The sequence below is a fragment of the Camelina sativa genome, chromosome 16, assembly GCF_030686135.1.
Source record: "Camelina sativa cultivar CO46 ecotype springtype chromosome 16, ASM3068613v1".
Lineage (NCBI taxonomy): Eukaryota > Viridiplantae > Streptophyta > Magnoliopsida > Brassicales > Brassicaceae > Camelina > Camelina sativa.
The window spans coordinates 26784394-26803826 of NC_141895.1; the positions used below are offsets into that span (position 1 = coordinate 26784394).

At 32.8% G+C, this 19433-nt stretch overlaps 3 protein-coding genes and 1 non-coding gene across 20 annotated transcripts; 2 read left to right on the forward strand and 2 right to left on the reverse strand.

The window, feature by feature from the left end:
- Positions 1 to 2199: 2199 nt before the first annotated feature.
- Positions 2200 to 3804, reverse strand: LOC104752174 (F-box protein PP2-B11-like). Its single transcript, XM_010474236.3, has 3 exons — positions 3368 to 3804; positions 2845 to 2963; positions 2200 to 2763 (listed from the first exon to the last, which is right to left on the reverse strand). The coding sequence occupies exons 1-3, from the start codon at positions 3608 to 3610 to the stop codon at positions 2352 to 2354; spliced, it is 774 nt and encodes a 257-aa protein (XP_010472538.2). The 5' UTR covers positions 3611 to 3804; the 3' UTR covers positions 2200 to 2351.
- A 1567-nt stretch (positions 3805 to 5371) lies between these two features.
- LOC104752175 (receptor-like protein 8) lies at positions 5372 to 10426 on the reverse strand. 6 transcript variants are annotated; one of them, XM_087491926.1, is made up of 6 exons: positions 9095 to 10426; positions 8884 to 8952; positions 8613 to 8684; positions 8467 to 8520; positions 5736 to 5781; positions 5372 to 5670 (listed from the first exon to the last, which is right to left on the reverse strand). In XM_087491926.1, coding segments are annotated over exons 1-6 (429 nt in total). In that variant the 5' UTR covers positions 9282 to 10426; the 3' UTR covers positions 5372 to 5669. The 6 variants fall into 6 exon arrangements, with proteins under 6 accessions (XP_087348052.1, XP_087348051.1, XP_087348050.1 ...); XM_087491924.1 differs by lacking the exons at positions 5372 to 5670; positions 5736 to 5781 and adding exons at positions 6274 to 6953; positions 7059 to 7665; XM_087491925.1 differs by having other exon boundaries at positions 5609 to 5781.
- A 326-nt stretch (positions 10427 to 10752) lies between these two features.
- TRNAR-UCU (transfer RNA arginine (anticodon UCU)) lies at positions 10753 to 10825 on the forward strand. The gene has a single exon. It is a non-coding gene; the product is annotated as a tRNA-Arg (tRNA).
- A 3135-nt stretch (positions 10826 to 13960) lies between these two features.
- LOC104753995 (topless-related protein 4-like) lies at positions 13961 to 18894 on the forward strand. Of its 12 annotated transcripts, none has more exons than XM_087493346.1 (15): positions 13961 to 14381; positions 14523 to 14702; positions 14993 to 15106; positions 15189 to 15381; positions 15514 to 15578; positions 15656 to 15835; positions 16199 to 16357; positions 16443 to 16656; positions 17113 to 17220; positions 17319 to 17510; positions 17597 to 17719; positions 17812 to 17907; positions 17980 to 18177; positions 18270 to 18445; positions 18526 to 18894. In XM_087493346.1, exons 1-15 carry the CDS (start codon positions 14293 to 14295, stop codon positions 18701 to 18703), a joined length of 2265 nt encoding a protein of 754 aa, XP_087349472.1. In that variant the 5' UTR covers positions 13961 to 14292; the 3' UTR covers positions 18704 to 18894. The 12 variants fall into 12 exon arrangements, with proteins under 12 accessions (XP_087349472.1, XP_087349482.1, XP_087349473.1 ...); XM_087493356.1 differs by having other exon boundaries at positions 13972 to 14381; positions 15518 to 15578; positions 17340 to 17510; XM_087493347.1 differs by having other exon boundaries at positions 13981 to 14381; positions 17340 to 17510.
- Positions 18895 to 19433: the final 539 nt, after the last annotated feature.

Sequence of the window (19433 nt, forward strand, 5' to 3'; positions counted from 1 at the left end):
GTATCTTTTACCATAAAAGAAAATCATATGATTGTTTCTGTTCATTGTAGAGTTATGTCTTTTCACCATATTTTATTTACAACTTTTCGTTTCAATAATTATGTTTATCTAAATGTTTATATCTTTTGAACTCTCTCTCTATATATATATATATATATATATATATATATTTGTCCTTTCTTAGATAACTAACAAATTTTATGTTCCATGCTGAATCTAAATAGTATGAATTTCAATATTCAATATCCAACATTATTCTATAATCTAACTAAAGATTTTAGAAATGATTATAGTAATATAGAAATTTAATCAGCTTTAATTATATAACTTATAGGTGCATTTATTTATCGTAACTTTCGTAAAATATGTATTTTTAAAGATATGGCTATTTCATCTTTTATTCTTAGAAGTTATGTATTTTCATTATAATTATTAGTTGATAAATTTTCACTCAAGCTGAAATTTATTTTATTTTTAAAATTATTTTATCAGCAAATTGCATTTACTTATTATAATCATTCGTTTGATATTCTCACTTAGGAGTTAGGACCACTTCGTCATAATATTTATTTATAAGTAATATAACTATCAAAAACTGTTACTCTTTACAATAATTTTTTATACAAAATTTTATACTTCTAATACATAAAAATTATAAGTAGAGTTGCATCGATTCATTATGACTTTCATTTAATAATTTTTAATTAGAGTTGAATCTTTTTACTATACTAGGTTTTGAACTCACGCTACGCGTGGCTATATTTGATATATTTTGATGAAAACTATATATGATCGATAACGGTAGTAAAATATTATCTTATTAAAAATTTAAATTAGTATTAAGGGAAAAGTTAAATTTCAGATAAACAAATTTTTGAAATATAAAAATCATTTGTGTTATAAAATCAAATCTGATAAAAAATCATGAATTTAACTCGGCATCCAGGCGAGGCGAATTAAACTGATGACCTCACATATCTTAAACCATTTCTTTGATCACTAGAAAAACAAAACAATTTTATCATCATGAATTTAACTCGCTTTCATATTTAATTGATCGCTACCACCTATGTTTTCGTGTTTTTTATTCAATGTTTTCTTATTCTTCATATTCTTTCTTGTCATTTTTATTGTCAAATTTTGTGGTAATCGTCATCATTACTTTAACCATCTTGTTTTTCGCTATACTCTTTTTCTTCTTCATCCTCGTCAACTTCTTCACTTTCTTCCACTAAAAAACATTTTTTAGACTACCACAAAACTTGTTAATCCATCAAACTCCAAGAACAAAATCTTTTCTTTTCTCATAAAAATAAAAAATAAGATAAAAATAAAAAATTAATGAAAAATATCAACTTGTCTATAAAATCATACATAAAAATATGTATTACAGCTCATAATATTTTAAACTTTTAAAAAGTTTCGAAATATAAATTTTGAACCTTTTAAAAAGTTTCAATATTTATAATATTTTAAACTTTCAATATTTAAAAACTTTTTAAAAGCTAAGAACTTTTAAAAGCTTCAATATTTATAATATTTAAACTTTTAAAAAGTTTCAATATTTATAATATTTGAAACTTTTAAAATTATAATATTTAAAAGCTAAGAACTTTTAAAAGTTTCAATATTTATAATATTAAAACTTTTAAAATTTTTAAATATTATAATTTATTTTTTGAAACTTTTTAAAGTTTTAATTTGATCAAATAAAAAACCGGATGAAACCGAATAAACTTTTAAACTTGGACAGCTGATAAATCAAGTTTTTCTGCTCATTCGTTGTTGGAAGCATATTAATCTTATTTATACTGGTTCTGAACCATTGTCTAAAAATTTTCTAGCCGATGTGGGATATTGTGCATAGTTTTTTTATTTTCATAAATTTAAAATTTTCCTTTTTCTAAAACATTCTGGAAATTTAAAAAATGTTAATGAATGACATGTCAAATCCTGATTGATTGTTTAAAATAATTCTTAATATAGAAAATTCAGGAGATTTTAAAATATGTTAATTAGTGAAGTGTCTAATCACAATTGGAGGTTTAAAATCCTATGTGAACGCCTTTAGGAGCTTATAGCTCCTACTTGTTATTAGTATAGATTATTTTTATTATAATTTTTAATTTTGATGATTGTGTTTTTTAAACTCAGAGCTATATATTTTTAATATTTATGAAACTTTAACCCTACTTAATATTTTCTTCCTTTGAAATAAGTTTTAGTTTTATTATTTAGCATATATTTTTAAATAATTTTGTAATATATAATTCTAAATTTAAAATTTAATCTAGCTTATTTTAAAATACTTCATCACGGAGATCTGAGTTCTATTTAATTCTTCTTTTGAATTAGCCAGTAGGATGGGGCATAGGCCTAATCTCAATACCAGAAAGAATAAGGCCTTTCTTTACAAAAGGGTTCGTCTCCTTGAGGGTCATCTCTATCTCACCCATATCCCCTCTCCTTTTGAAGAAGTGTCCCAACTCCACCTCGTACCAACCATCTCGTCTCATAGCAGCGCAATGAGATTCTTCAGTGTCTGGATTTTGCAGGAGTCTGACCAGGGAAGGCTGAACATCATCATCAGTAATCTCGGTGACAAGGGATGCCTCTACAGGCTGGCGAAAACCGTATGGAGTATCGTCCCACTTAAAGACAAGGTAAGAGGCGTAGAGGGTGTCATCGGAGAGAAGGCTCATGTTAATCTTTCCAGTGATCTCAAGCCACCATACATAGATCAGATCAGCCACTTCTAAGAATCTGTTAAGAAGGAATGACGCAGACGAGGAGGTCAACGTCTAGACAAGGATAGGAAGGTAGTTTGTATGGAAAGAAATAGACCTGGTATTAGGTAGAGTGATCCACTGCCAGTATCTTTTGTCATTCCCCCAAGCAATACTCAAGGACCTCGCTGCCATCATGTAGCACTTTTTACCACTCTTTCTCTCCAGAGAAAAGCTCTGCTTTGGTTACATATATAAAGCAGTCAAAATATGATATCATAGAGGAAAACAAAAAAGGCATTCCATTGATCATCTTGAAGATATTATAAAGCCCAGTAAATTGATTACACAAGTTATGGATCTTTGACTACAAGGTTACATACGGAGATTTTCCTGAACAGAGCTTTTAACTTTTGCAGAATCATCTACTTATTAAGTATGAAGATGAAGATGAAGCAAATCCATTCGACCATATATATATATATATATATATATATACAACGTTGACTAGCTAGAATAGACAAACTTGGTTGTGGCAAAATGAAATACTTTGAGATATTTTGGAAAGTCTGATATGTATAGTAATACAAAACAAGATAGAAATCAGATCAGGTCAGATCAGATTGAAAAAAGAAGATTACCAGATGGGCGTCGTTGAGAAGAAGAGGGTTATGGACGAGGGAGAAGAAGAGTTGTTTCCTGGTGGGAAGACCAGCTGGTGCCGCAAAACCAGCGGGGAAATCAGACGGTAAGAAATGATTCCAGACATTGTCGAATTCTGCGGCGGATCTGAAGATCCTGGAGACCGCCGATGAGCGGCAAACGTCGGCAATCGTTGTCAAGGAAAGGATCTTGGCGATGCAGTCCTCTGGCAGCTTATTCATTTGCTTGCTCCTAACTCACACAGATTATCTTTTTATTTTTCTCGATTAATATGTTTGTACTAGGACTCAGATATGAGCATCATCAGTGTTTATATATATACTAGTATAGTCCCTCCTCAGAGATTTATAAATTTAATAAGTAAGACGTGGAAGTCGTGCATTGTACCTAAGAGTTAAGATGGGTATACACTATCAAAGTTAACTTGTGATGAAGCACACCTGTCTTTTTCTTACTTGGTTTCCAGATTTTGCATGACTAGAGTAAGGAAACCATCCACGTGTCCACATTTCTTTGCTTCCCAACTATTTTATTATACTGTATGTAATTTACTCTTATCCAGGTAAATCAATTTAATCGTTACATTCGAGACACTTGTGATGATTCTCTACTAAGCCGTGTATTCAGCTTCATGATTCAGGGTAAAATTTATAAATCCTATGTTATTTAATCATAAATTTTTAAAAAAATATATTAAATTTACTATTATTGAACTGGTAATTTAAAAATTTACTTTAAAATTTACTGTTATTCAAAAAAATTTGTAGATTTGGATTTTAATAACTTTTAGAGATTTGAGAAGATTTATTTAGTTTAAATTATACAAATCCAAATCTCATTATTTTAGATGATAATTATATATAATTGATGACAATTATGAAATATCTTATTATATAAACCTTAGTTTTTAAAGTTAGTAATTCATATAATCGCCACATGTGTCAAGTTTATCGATAATATTTTGACATGTGTGAAAAAAAATATTTAATAATTATAATAAAATTAAAAAATTTAAAAATTAAAGGATTACAATTAATATTTTTGAAAGTATATAAAACCAAAAATAATATATTATATCACTAATTCTAATAGGAAAGATATCTATTAGATTACTAATTTCAATAGGAAAATATGTGCAATTAATAAGGAAAATATTTGCAATTTAATTACAATTATTATTTATTATAATCATATAGTAAAAATAAATTTATACATAAACATGATTAAAGTATGAAAAGGTTTAATTTGTTAAAATTAGTAATTAACATAATGTAAGAAAAATAAGATAATCAAAATAAGAAATTAATGTAATTTTCTTAAGTTTTTCAAATCGGTGAATGATTTGATAGCGTATTCAATATTATGTTATTATATAAACTTTGGTTTTCAAAGTTACTAACTGATGTGATCGCGACACATGTCAATTTAACAATTAAAGATTTTGTCATGTCTTATACACAAACTTTGTTTTAACATATCTGTAAATTATAAGAAATTAAAATTTAAACAATTTAATAAATAGAAAAAGATAGTTCATATCTGTATATTGAAAAATAATGCTAATTTTAGATTTAAATTACTAATTATTTAAGAAAAAGAATTAAGAAAATTATACAATTACTTACTATAATAGCATAATTAAATTAATTATACTGTTAATTATTAATCCTAAAAGAAAAAAGATTGTAGATATTCACCTTTATATAAACAAATAATTTTCTTATAATAACGTATTTGAATTTTTGATTAATTTATGATAATGTTGGACAAGTAGTAAAACTATTACTTATGAGATTACAAAATATGAAACAAATATATTTAAGATATTGTTACTTTTTTAAATATGAGATAAAATTAATTTTCAGTTTTTTGAGAAGTGTAGAATCCGGTTTGGGTTCTAAGATAACCGGATTTTCATTCATGTAATTTGAGTATTTTCCGGTTTCAAATCGAGCAAATTAGCTTAATTAAACCGAACGGGATTGCAATATTATCACTAGACGGTTTACTGGGCTCAAGCGAAATACATGTTCGGTCCAGAGGAGAAAAATCCTTGATTCATCATCCCACAGGTAGAGCTACTGTAGTATGCAATCTGGATCAGCGTCTACTAAAGTTTTGAGACGATATAGTTTCCATATATTACCCAATGGGGCTCAGCATTTCTAAAAGTATCATTCTATATTCATTCAGTTCTATCTCTTGGAGTTCTTGCTAGCTTTTGACTTCTGTTTTGCCTGTTGGAACGCTTGCATCTGCTGCTTCTTCCTCGCTCTTTTCTCTGCCATGAGGTATATGTGTGAGGGCAAGTATAAGTGTATCACCAAATGATGATGGTATTCTTACTAGTCTTTATCCATATGCAACTTATAAATGGTCTTGGCTACATTCCCTAAAAGGAAAAAATTTCACATATTAGTATTAGATTCAAGAGAAGAAGATTTGCTTGAATTTGTTATAATGTTATTTGCAATATCTTGAATTAGTATGAGATTGAAGAGGGGAAGATGAGTGAATATGTTAATATAGATGGAGCAGGTGAAGAATCAAAAAAAAAAAACGGAATTGTATCTCCAATGGAAAAGGATCTTGTGTAATGTAGTTCAAAATACTATATAGATTGGTTATACAATTTATAAATACTAGTTATAATAACATAAAATTGATTTATTGATTAATTTTAGAAAACGTGGATACTCACATTTCCATTCAACTTAGAGATGTTTGAAGAACTAGATTGGGTCTTCTGACCATAAGTACTAAACTTAGTCCGACTTCATCGATTGTGTCGGCTGGGCATGGTTGATGTAAAGAGAAAGCCAATAGAAATGGTTATACATATACCTATTTTGGCCCGAAAGGGTTTAACGAGACAGAAAGAAGATTTTTATACTTCAACTCATATCTCTCTTCCAAAGTGTAGAGACTCTTATTCATAACCATGTAAGGTAAACTCCAAAGCACATATACATTATACTTACATATACACACTAACACACACAATGGAAACAACTGAGCTGAAATTACTTTAAGGAAACATACTTTTTCGCTGACGCGATGGAAGAGTCGACAATGCAGAGCCATGCCCGACGCCAAGGACAATCAAAGCACATAAGTACTAGAATGCATATCAACGCGACCACATAAGTTGAAGCAGTACTAAAATAAAAGACCAGCATGTCAATAGCAGCTTCACCGTCTCTTTCTTCTCCTCCATTACCTGCTTCCTTTGTAGTCTCACAACTTCTATCAGTTTGTGGTCCACAAAGAAGAGGATTGCCTATGTAGCTTTTCTCGTTGAAGGTATTGAACTGCTTTCCTTGTGGAACGATCCCTGATAAATTGTTGTAAGACACGTTGAACACAGCAAGAGAAGTAAGGCTGGTAAGCTGTTGAGGAATGCTTCCCCGCAACATGTTATAAGAAAGATCAAGGCTCTCAATATCCTTCAGTTTAGAGAATCTGGATGGTATGAAACTCGACAAAAGATTGTGAGAGAGATTCAACACTCGTAGTTTGGAGAGGTCTCCAAGTTCTGTTGGGATAACACCACCTAATTCATTGCTTGACAGATCCAATCCATACAAATAATAAAGTATTCCATTCTTGGGATTAGATGTTCCATTATAAGAATCGCTGAACCAAGATTCTCCAGTGTAGGAATCATACCTTTGCTTCATTGCAAATTTGATTTCAGTTTCCTGGAAGGTAACATAGTAAATCGTGAAATCTTCTACCAGCAATGCGGATTTGTAATATTCCGACTGAAAGCTCTGAGTACGAGAAATTGGAGGTATGAGCTTTATACTCATGTCATGTTGATCCAGTCCAAATGATAAATTGTAGAGGCATGAAGGTATGAAACCATTGAGCTTGTTATCTGAAAGATCTAAGAGTTTGATTCCTCTCAAATCACACAGTTGCCTTGGTATAGATCCAGTTAAATTGTTTCCCCTCAACAGAAGAATACTTATGCTCTCGGTATTGAGAAACTGCTTAATACTCCCAGAGAGTTTATTGTTCCGCAAATCAAGTATCTGGACACCTTCCAACAATGTGTCCGGAATTGGCCCTGTGAAGTTGTTGTCGTGTAGGAACAAATCTTCCACAGCAATCTGAGATGGTAAAGCTCCAGAAAGTAGGTTTCCAGAGAGATCCAGAAATCTAAGTGAAGGCATGGCCAGCAAAGAAGGTGGTAATGCACCTTCTAAGAAATTGTTTGCTACCAATAAGAACTTCAAATCTAATATTTTAGATATCCAACTTGGAATAGCACCTGTGAAAAAATTATTGGACATGTCAAGAGTTGACAACTTAAGGAAGTTTGATCCTCTAGGAAGAAAAGGGCCGCTAAATTTGTTGTGAGAGAGCTTGAGAATGTTTAGTGAAAAGCATCCTATGAGAAAGCTTCTAGGTAACTCTCCTGAGAAGTTATTATAAGACAGGTCCAAGAATGAAATATTCTTTATTTTACCCATAGAAGATGGAATATGCCCCTGGAATTCATTTTTCGAGCCATTCATATGTACCAGATTCGGAAGCGCACTACTGATATTATCAGGGAACAGCCCACTAATATCATTAGCTGAAAAATCCAAAACCTGCAAATTATGCATTATTGTAGGCATCTGAAAGATAGTGAAAAGGTTATTCTGCAACTGTAAGACTTCGAGCTTTGGATTATTTGCTAGCAGCCAGGTAGGAATGTCTCCGGTTAATCTGTTGCTAGATAAATCAACTAAACGCAGGTTCTTCTGGTACATAAGAAAGGAAGGGACTTTCTCCAAGCTGCAAACTCGTAGTACAAGAACAGTCAATTGAAACTTTGGCTGCCAAGTATCCTCTGTCTTGACTTGTACCATTTCTGATGTTGATGAAAGTTTTAAAACCTTGAGTTTTGTGAGGTTTGCAAGTGGATAGAGCGCGAATGAGCCAGTGAAGTTGTTATCTAACAATGATAGATATTCGAGGGACTCAAGGCTACTGAAACTAGATGGTAGATTCCCACTAAACTGGTTGGATGATAGATCAAGAACCTGTAGCTTGTTCAAACTACCTAAACAAAGAGGAATCTCACCTGCAAAATGATTTCCTCGCAGATCGATCTCCCGTAAATTCTTCAGTTTACAAACTATTACGAAAAAAAGAAACAACAAGTTAATGAGAATTTGTGAGTCACACGTAAAACTTTTATGTTGTTCAAATTGATAACCAGACACACACCTGCATGTATAGGCCCGCTGAAGCTATTCCCAGCAAGACTCAAGAGTTTCAAGTTAGTCAAACTCTTTAGTTCTGAAATGAAGTAAAACGCCCAAAAGATTTTCTTTAGAGAAAAAGGTCATTTCCAAATAAAAATAAGCTTGCTTTCAGTTTTGCCCATGTGCAAAGCAAGATATTCTAATTAATATGTAAAGATGTAGTTTGCTAGCTATGATATAAAACAATTCAAAAATTTATGTAGAGAGTAAATTACAATCAACGTAGATGCTACCTGGTATTGTGCCGATAAATATATTTCCACTCAGGTTTAGCAGTTCCAAGTCTATCAAGTTGTCTAGTCCTGAAAGGGAGTCAAGGTGAATATAAGAATGATAATGAAAAAAACTGTAGTTGATTGAGGAAACAGAAAAATTACAAAAGTTAAAAGACCAAACCAAAACTACACCATCAACAAGTAAGGCTGTACAAATGGAGTAACATACCGTTGACAGGAAAAGGGCCATCCATGTATTCATTAACGGAAAGCCCAACGATCCGGCCACTTGTAGGGTTGCATTCAATGCCCTCCCACCGACAGCAATCGTCGCTCTTTGTGTTATTACTCCAAGTAGACAAAAATTTATTGTCTGATTCATTAAGCCTTGAGACCATGAATTTCTTGAGGTCCATCAAAACTTCCCTTTCTTTTTCAATGCAGCTTTTGCATCCATGTAGGTGTCCCAACAGTAATATCACCCATATCAAGTATTTTTCCCAGAAAAAGCTTCCTTTCCATTGCTAATAAGTTGTTTTTATAAAGAAGAAGTAAATGAAATAGTCCCCAAAGCATTTTGGGAATGTGAGTTCAACACAAATACCTCCACGTTTTGTAAGAACTCAAGAAGATGTTACTGTATTTTCAAGAAAGAAAAAAAATCAAAGTTTCAACTAATCTTTTTAAAAGTCATGTGCGTAGGTGACTAATCTCTATCGTTTACTTTGAATTGTGTGATAGGCCAAGTCAAGGTCTTCGTAGAAGACACCCATAATCGGATGATTAATATATGTGTGGCTTAAACTCATCTATACATAATACATTTATACCACGAAATAAATTAAGTCAGGTCAAGTGAAGACGACGGAATGCCTTTTCATACGCAGAGAATGGTACCATGCATATATGAAATGTAAAGTCTAAACCAAAAAAAATAGTTCAAATCCTGAACCACGACACTTGTTGGCCGATTTCTACATCGATCTAAATGGAGTTTTTTTTTTTTGGACAAACATCAAACCAAGACACTATATTATATATTTATATGCCTCCTTCCTTAAAATCACAGACAATACAACTCAGTTCCCTTAATGTATATGCTTAGTTACAAATGATGATGACCAATAATTCAACTTACCATCTGAATTATTCCCGTAAAAGCATTACGCTAACTAAAATGTGAAACCTTAGAGCTTGTTTGAATTATCAAAGCTAGCATACAAATATGATACTAATCAAAGATGAATAAAATTTACACACTAGCCAACTCTTTTTGCATATTTCAAGAATCAACGAAGAAACGCTTTGTTAAACCGCGTATAAGACCAACATAAAACGTTGAGACTTTCTTGGTCACAGTTTTTACAAATAGGCCACAATTAAATTTTAACTAAGCAAACCAAAGAACATAAACAAAAAATCATTGATGGCGTTAATCAACTTATTAATGGCAAATCATTGAAACACTTTGGATAACTAAAATTGCATTTCATAATACGTACCACATTCATTGTTAAATATATATACAAAAAAAAAAAAAAAAAAAAAACATAAAAAGTACGGATAAACCAATCAACTTACCTAGACGACATAAAAGATCAAAAGATAAATCGTTATGAAGAAATTATTAAGTCTTCCTCAAATCCTAATATATCAAATCTTCTTTGTCATCGGTGGAGGAGATGGGATGTGGCTCCGACACGATCGAGAAACCCTAAATGAAAAATATTTTGAGTTTGGGGCTTTATGTTTAACACAGCCACACAGGGCAAGTTCATATACATATACTTCAATCAAGGACCTGAGAGGGGTTAGGACTTATTAATTAGTGTTACTACTAAGGATCGTTTTTATAATAATAAAGTTTGTCAGATTAGAAACAAGCAAGCACCCATGGCCTAATGGATAAGGCGCTTGACTTCTAATCAAGCGATTGTGGGTTCGAATCCCACTGGGTGTGAGAACATTTAATATATTTTTAAATGATGCTAACTTCTCTTTTTTTTTTTTTTTTTCTTTTAACCCTGGCAAATTCGAAATAGAGAGAACATACAAACTAATTAACGAAATATTCAATGACTTCTCTCATCGAGATTGCTCTTTCTAACATAGATCTTGTGCTTCTTCAAGCTTAACCACTCACTCATTACAAGAACTAGGGGGCTTATTGTTTGTTTTAGGAAGTCCTCGGGATTTGGGGATACCACAAAATCTGTTAGTTGCAGAAGCGATAACCTCAGGTTGGTGTTGGAGGTTTCGTAGACAAAGATCAGAAGCATTAATTACAACTACTAGTGATAAGCAGTCCCACGCGTTGCAATTCCTAACAATAAACAAATCCGAACTCCAGTCCCACGCTTCTTATTATATTCGTGTCTTTTTAGTTGGTTATCATATGTTTTTTTGGGCAAATATAGTTATTTTTTTTTAGCAAAAAAAAAAATATTGAGCCAATTTCAAATGATCTTCCATTCTTTCACCATTAGAGCTTTATAAAATTATTAGAAAGGTAACATTATTTATGTTTCTGAAGATATGATTTTAAATGTATATTTTTTTACATCCAATTATATAGTTATATTATTATTTTACAATACATCTCATGTTATAATATTTACCAATTTTAGAATTTATAGGAGTAAAATATTATGTATAAAAATAAATAAAATAGCAGTTGACAATAATATATATATATATATATTATATATAGCAGTGGCCGTTTTATATATATGTATATATATATATAGCAGTGGCAGTTTTATGTAATTTTATGGAATATTAAGGGTGAACAATAAATTTGGTACGGAGCTCTCTAGCGACAACACGTCAACTTTTTCTCGATAATGCTTGTCTTTTAATATATAGGGGATATGCCCAAGACTGATTCTGGCTTACGTTTCATGGTTATCCAGTAAACACTTAACTCTAAAACATATTTGAAGTAAAAGAGATGAGGACTAAACAAAGAATAGTATTTAAATGGTATTTCCTATTCTTTTATGTTTTATTTGGTGGAAAAATAAATGAATAAGTCGTCAAAACATTTCAGAAACGTTTCTGAAACTCTATTACCGCCGTCCCCAAAACTGCCGCCGTCCCTGCCTTGTTAGAAACGTCTTGGAGACGTTTTTTTGCCGTTTCTGTGACGTTCCCGTACCCGGGATGTTTCCAATACGGGAGACGTCATCAAACTGCCGTCCCCGTGCATCATAGCTTGGTACTTGGGGATGTGGTTCAAACATGTTACTTTGATCTCGTAATACCTACCGTTGTTTAACATGAGAAATATGTAAGCTAAGTTTACTTTTAACCCTAGTCTCTCTTGGAGATGAAGGTTAGTTCTTGTAAGTTGATTCTTTATTAATAGCAAGAGGTCTTTACAACTAAATTAAAGAAAAGAAAGAAAATCCCCAACCCCCAATCTAATGTCAAAAGAAATTAGAATAGCGTAATTGCTTAAATACTTAAGGGTCATTTGAACCAGTATTTATAAATCCATATCCAAATCTTTAATTTCAAACCATCAAGCTTTAGAAGACACAAACAAACGAAATACAATTCTACCAAAGAAAACAAACGTAATACCATCAACCTTCCTTTAAACGTAATACCATCAATTTATGTTAAATGTTTTACTGTTTTGAACATAATATATATATATATATATATATATATATATATATATATATATCCTTTATGTTATAAAGCACAAGTCATTGTGCCAATAAAAACTTGACATGTCAGCAAAACAACAAAATTAATTTAAAAAAATATGTAAAACAAAAGTGATCGCGGAAAGAGAAATTTTTTTTATCATTTTCATTTTACAAATAACTGCAACAGGAAAAAAAATCTCTTTTACAACTGTCTTCCCCACGATCTTACATCATATCCATTTCTTCGATTCAATTCTTCACCAACATGATTTCATACCAAATTTTTTTTGAAAAAATCTCTTCATTTTCCTTATTCCCAATAACCCAAAATCAAGAAATCTCAAATCTTTCACTATTTCTCTTTGTTTTACAACTACTTCCATTTTACTTTTCTTCTTCACCATGAATTGAGTTCGTTTTGCTTAACATGTTCTCCTTTTTTCTAATGTAAGAAATGTGATTATGTTTATTATCTTTCGCTCTTGATCTAATATAATTTTTTGTTGTCTCTCCCTAGAGAAAAGGACTTGACGTGAGGAAAACATGTATTTTGCTCTTATACAATCCAACGGAAGGAACGGGATTGAAAACCAAAAAAAATTAAACTATTGGCAAAAATGTATGAGCACAAGAACGTATTACGGCTCTCTACATACCTCTTTTTAACTAATTTTTTTAGAACTCTACTTTATTTTGCGGTATAACAACAAGGATGGATTCCTTTCAGTTTTTTCTTTCAAGTCTTTTAATAAATTATTCTTTGCAAAGTTCTCATTAAACAATCATTTTTCGTGTGTGCAGCAGATTGTATCAAATTCAAGATTAAAAAAGCATGCATAATTTTCTAAGGTTTGTTTTATGAATAAATTTGAACAGTTTTCATTTCACTTGCATGATATTGATATATAGCTATATCCATAATCCATGTCTGTTAAGTATCAATCTTTGCTAAGATTAATTCACGGCTGACTAATGATTCTTTTACTAGGCTTATGATCGATATATATATATATATATATGTATATACATGTATATATATGTTTATTAACTCATTTAGCAAATCGAGATATAATTAGTTCTCTAATGTCTCATTACCACTTCACCTCTGAATTTAAATTTTTTTGTTAAAAACAAGTTTTGAGAAAATAACCCACTGTAATCTCAAGTTTATTTTAGAAAATTAGAATTTTTTTTTTTGTTATCAGAAAACTGGAACTTTTAGATCATAATTTTGTTTTAACCAAGTGGAATATTACATAGCTCTATCATTAATAGAAAACATTTTATTCATTCATATAAAATCAATCTTATTTATTTTTCCGTACGTAATACGGGTGGTATAATAGTATATTAATGAATGGTAAAATAGAAATTTTAATTGTTTTATTAATTTGTGTGAAAAAAAAATAAACAACAAGTGAATACTACAACTCTAAAGTAATGATAACGTATGTGCAGTGATCACACTCCTTATATTTCGCTTCTCTGTCTTTAACCTTCACTGCTTCACACACACTGGACTGTCCCATTAGCGGATTAAACGAAGACGACGATAGATAGAAAGCTTTTTGCTGACTTGCAAATTTCCCATTCGTCTTTTTCTCTCCAATCTCGATACAAAATTTGGGGATTCTACTTGCCGTTCCTTGTGATTTTCATCTTCTTCGCTACTAGAATTTTGATTTCTCTCGGAACCCTAAATTTCCTCTGGAGCTAAGATTTCAGAAAATTTTCAAATGCTTGTTTGTTTCTTCTTCCCCTTGCTTCAACGATGATCTTAGACGAGAAGAATCGAAAAAACCTCGTATTCCTTATCTTACAGTTCTTTGATGAAGAGGGCTACGATGAAAGCTTACACTTGTACGTACGGTGGTTCCTCGATTTTTGGATTAGGATTTACAAATTCAAAGTTGCTTCGTTTCTTCTGTGTGTTTTGTGTATTTGATTAGCTCTAATAGCTTTTTTTATGTGTGATTTTTGTTTTGGTAATGATTAATGAAGATTGGAGCAGGATTCAGGGGTTTACTTTGATTTTAGCTACTTCTCTAATGCTATACTCAATGGTAACTGGAAAGACGCTGAGGACTCTCTTTCAGCATTCACTAGCCCAGATGCTAATACCTTTTCAGGGAAGATGTTCTCTGCCTTGTTCAAGTGGAAATTTTCTGAAGCAACTGATAGGTAAACAAACTCTACTCTTCTTGCATATCATTTTCTACGATAGTGATTCATTTTATTAGGATCTCTGGTAGAAGGAATTGGAAAAGAGTTTGATGTTGATTTAGTTGTGTCATTAGCTGGGGATGCATGGTGATTTTGAAGTTTGATAGTGTTCCACTATTTGCTCTAAATTTTAAAGAAACAGAAGAGCTTAACGGTTGTCTATATAATTGAATTGAAGGGAAGCATATTTCTTGTCATGTTTGTTTCTTGTATATGTTTTCTTATTCCTTTTAAGTAATGTTTTGCAGAGGTGGTGGCTCTGAATCTGTGAACATATTCTCCAAGGATTTGAGACGGATTCCAGTTTTAAAAGATGATAGCTTTGACGATTTGGTTGAGGTGATTGCTGTAGATGATTTGAGGCAAGGATTTAGATATATTAGCCATTAATATTTTTCCCCCAATACAGATCTCATAGTTTTTTAGTGGTGGCTTTGTTTATAGAATTCCTGAGCAAAGTTGTTGCGTGGACAAAGCACCGGGGAGAGCCAAATTGTGTGTTGATCTCCATGAACTAGCAAAAAGCAATCCTTCTTTGTGTGACAAACTCGATTTTCCGAAGTTGAATACATCTGCACTGCTCTCACTGATCTCCCTCATTTGTCCAAACTTTCATGGGAGAAAGGGAGGTTTGAAGGTAAAAATTTTACATATTTTCTTATATGCTTATTGTGAAGGTACCAAAAAACCTATGTTGAAATTAATAAAGGAATGGATGAAGATTTTGGCTTCTCGAGTTCTTTTGTTCTGATCAGTGCGTTTCTTGTAGGAAGATCTCATTTGCTTAATCCTTCAATTTCTTTATGAAGCAAAGTACAAGAACACTCTGCATAAGTAAGTTTTGCTGGGATAAATGTGATTTTTGGATATTTCGTTGTTTTCTTATTGCTTATAACTTTTTCTTTCTGAAGACTAGAGCAAGAAACAAAAGTCTTCTTCAACTTAAATTATCTGGCGGAAGTGATGAAGCTCGGTGAATTGGGCAAAGCTGAAGAGTACCTTGGAGCTTTTACAGACTCAGCAGATAATAAATACTCAAAGGCTATGTTTCTTGAAATTCAGAAACTGATATGCCTAGAATCTACAGAATGGTTGGTTTAGATATATTTATCTACATTTACTTATCATTATTTCATTATGAGATCCCAATTACTTGGTTAAGGACTTTGCATATGATGCAAACATAAAGTAGTTATACTGTACTCATATTAGAATGTTATTATCCCCAAATTCTCTTCTGGTCAGATTTTAGCTTTGACTTGTCTACTTTAAATACAGAAAACACCTCTTAAAAAGCTATTTTCTCATCCACTGTTTACTGATGAGCATTGATCTGTTTATCTCCTTGTAAAAAATGATTGAGCAATTCTAGTTTTAGCGTTCTTTAGTAAATCCTGTTAATTATTTATTCAACAGGCCACAGCTTTCACTCTGATGAAGTTTTTCTACCGCAGGGAAGTTGCAAACCCATCTGGATCTCTTGATAACATGTCGCCGAAGGTAAAGCTGCATGCCTCTGTTGCCATGCTAGCTAAGAAGAATCCAGCACTGAAAGATAAACTCAAGTTTCCTAGCATGGAAAAGTCAAGACTTCTAACACTGATGAAGCAGAGGTAAGGCTGCCAAAGGGGTTGTTTTCTAGTCTTGATTGTGTTCTCGCTTTTTCTTCTAGCTCTGATTTTTCTTCACCTCATGCAGTTTGGACTGGTGGACTTCTCGTACATGCAACAACTCTAGCTCTATGGAAAATATTCCAGTGGTGTCATACCTTTGTGGCACACCATCCTATTTTAAAAACAAATTCAGGAAAACAGGGCCAAGGAAGAAGGTTATTAACTGCAAACCAAACGAAATCAATGATATATCTCAGTGCAATGCACTCGTTCTTCCTGATTATTGCTCAGAAGAAAGGGTAAGGTTACTTTCTCCGGAATCTATTAAAATTTGATGTACTTCATGTCATCCAAGGCATTCGTTCGCAAATTTAGTTGATCGTTAGAACGGAAAAAAGAACATGGCTCTTGAGAAATTATAGCCATTGAGGATTGTGCTTTGTTGCTCCTAAGAACGTTACTTTGTTCAGAGAAATATTGTCAGTTCATTAAGGGGGAATGACTCATGTTAGCATTTATTATTTGACTACATAATTCCTGCCACCTGTGTATACATCCTCGGTAGTAGCATCATGGAGAAACCATATTCTCTGACACTTTATTTTGCTTGTTCTGTTTGGAATGAAAATATCACCTACGCTTGGTAGTCATTGATATATAGTGAAATGACAATGCTCTTTGTTGATGCATATAGTCAAGCTTGTCTTCTATATCTTCAACTGTTGGAATCTCATTGATTTTGTTCACTTTGTTAGATTGTACGTTTGACCTATTCCCCTTCTGGAGATTACATACTGGCTTTGGCAGAAGACGCCACACATAAACTCTGGACTTGGTCGAGTAGCCAAAATGATTTCTGCAAGGTTTAGTTTCAGATGACAAAACTATCTCTGCTATGTTTCAGCGCTGATGTCTTGGCTACTTACCCTATCTATTTGTTTCTTTAAATTTCTACTTATAGTATACTCCTCGAATATTGAAGGAAAATATATTTCCGAAGCCACGATTACATCAACCTCAAAGTGGGAAAACTATGAAAAACGAGATGGCCGCTTGTGTTCAGAATTCAACGTCATGTTTTGCGATCAAGGGTTCCTATCTTTTCTCTACTTCAGGAGGAAAAATAGCAGTTTTTGATCTTAAGAGTTTCGAGGTAATAAGCATTGTAGTGTTATAAGCTTTTTGGTCCTGCCTTTATGTCTGCATCATCAAATGACACTGTTTTCACAAATACTCCAGAAAGTAGCAGCTCTCGGAAGTCCTACACCTATGGCTACCTATTTTATATTTATTCCTGGTGATTTGCTTGCCGTTGGGCTAGATGATGGTTCTATCTTTATCCACTGTTTATCTTCGAGAAAGGTAAAGTTTTCGTTTTCGTGGTAATCGCCTGAAACCATTTGCCTGACTTTGTCTACTGCTAAAAGATATTACAAAAGCTGTAAATGTATTAGGTCAAAGAAAAGCTGGAGGGCCACGATCAGAAAATAACCTGCCTAGCATTTTCTCGCTGTTTTAATGTCCTTGTCTCATCTGACTCTGACGGAAAGGTTTGTACATGCATCTGTAGATAACCAAAATTGTTGCTTTCAGAACTTTTAAATTGTTTTTGTTTTTTCCAGCTCTGTCTTTGGAGCAAAAAGAGCTGGGTCAAGCTGACGAGTAAGAACTCTACGCATAATTGTTGCACCCGGTCTAACCTTGTGTCAATCTCTTTAGTAACTCACATCCAGTTTGACCCATATCAAATTGAGATACTCGTGGTCCATGAGGGGTGGATAGGTGTACACGATGCTCGAAGTCTTGATTGCCGTGTGCAGGTAAAAGGCAAAGACTTTGATGACACTCTTCTCTGATTAAATTCCTTTGCTTCTAGTTATCGTATCGACACTAAATAAAAAATGCTACGCAGTGGATACCTGATGAATCTGATACTTCAATAACTTCTGCTACATATTCTTCCGATGGTGAGACTATCTATGTTGGCTTTGGGAATGGTTTCATAAAAATTCTGGACTCCAAGACCTTCGTGACGATATGTCGAATTAATCTGACTTCTGTTGCTCAACCCAGCCCCAGCAACATCAGGTACAGTTTCCCTGCCCACACTTCTGTTTGATCAAATAATTATGTAATTAAATTGGCTACCATATTTGCTGGTGGCACAGGCACGAAGTTTATCCGACTGTCATTGCTGCTCATCCTTCACATCTAAGTCAGATCTCTGCTGGGCTCAGTAATGGTAAGGTCATCGTTCTTCAGCCGTTGTGGAGTAGAGGATGGGGTGAAACAGCTCCACCTGAAGACGATGGAGATTATCCTGATGACTCAGATCATAGTTACTGACCACAAAAGTTGTCTTAGTTTTCTGTATTTATCTCTGAGTTTACTGATCTTTTTGGATGTAACTGAGCTTACTGCTCTTTTTGTATGCAATTGTGCTTAGTTCTTACTGCCCTTTTTTGTCTATGTACGTAATTCGTAATTATATGTCTTTTTGTGTATTATTATTCGTAAAGCAAATGTTAAGAAGCTAACAACTTACTCTGCACCTTTTTCTTGTAGTCTTTATGACTTTGGTAAAGTTAATGCATTCTCTTTTTGTTCTCCAATAAGATTGGATATCTGCCATTTTGCGTAGTGTTCCTTTTTTCATTTTATATGACTGAAGATGATTATTTTGTTCCTGGTGTTGGGATAATTTTCAGCTATTTAGTTTACCACCAACCACAACGCAACATATGGATCCAAAACCTGTAATGAATCTGAGAATTGACCTCGTATGGATGGTTGCTCGTCCTGTAGAGATAGTAGAAACTCTAGAAGAGCCGTTGGAGGATGAAAGATTTCAAAAGAGTAGGCGGAACGGAACTTCCTTTGAGTGTTTTCGGACGGGTAACACACCTTTGAAGTGTAAACAAATTCCGGATGGTGACAAATCTTTGGCGAGTGAGCAAATGGTGAGAGACTTTGGGTTGGGGGGATAGCGAATGTCACAGAGGGATTATTTTACTTCCTTTTTTTTTTTTGTTTTCGGTAAGTGAAGGGGTTATCTAACTATTTTTACTTTTTAGGG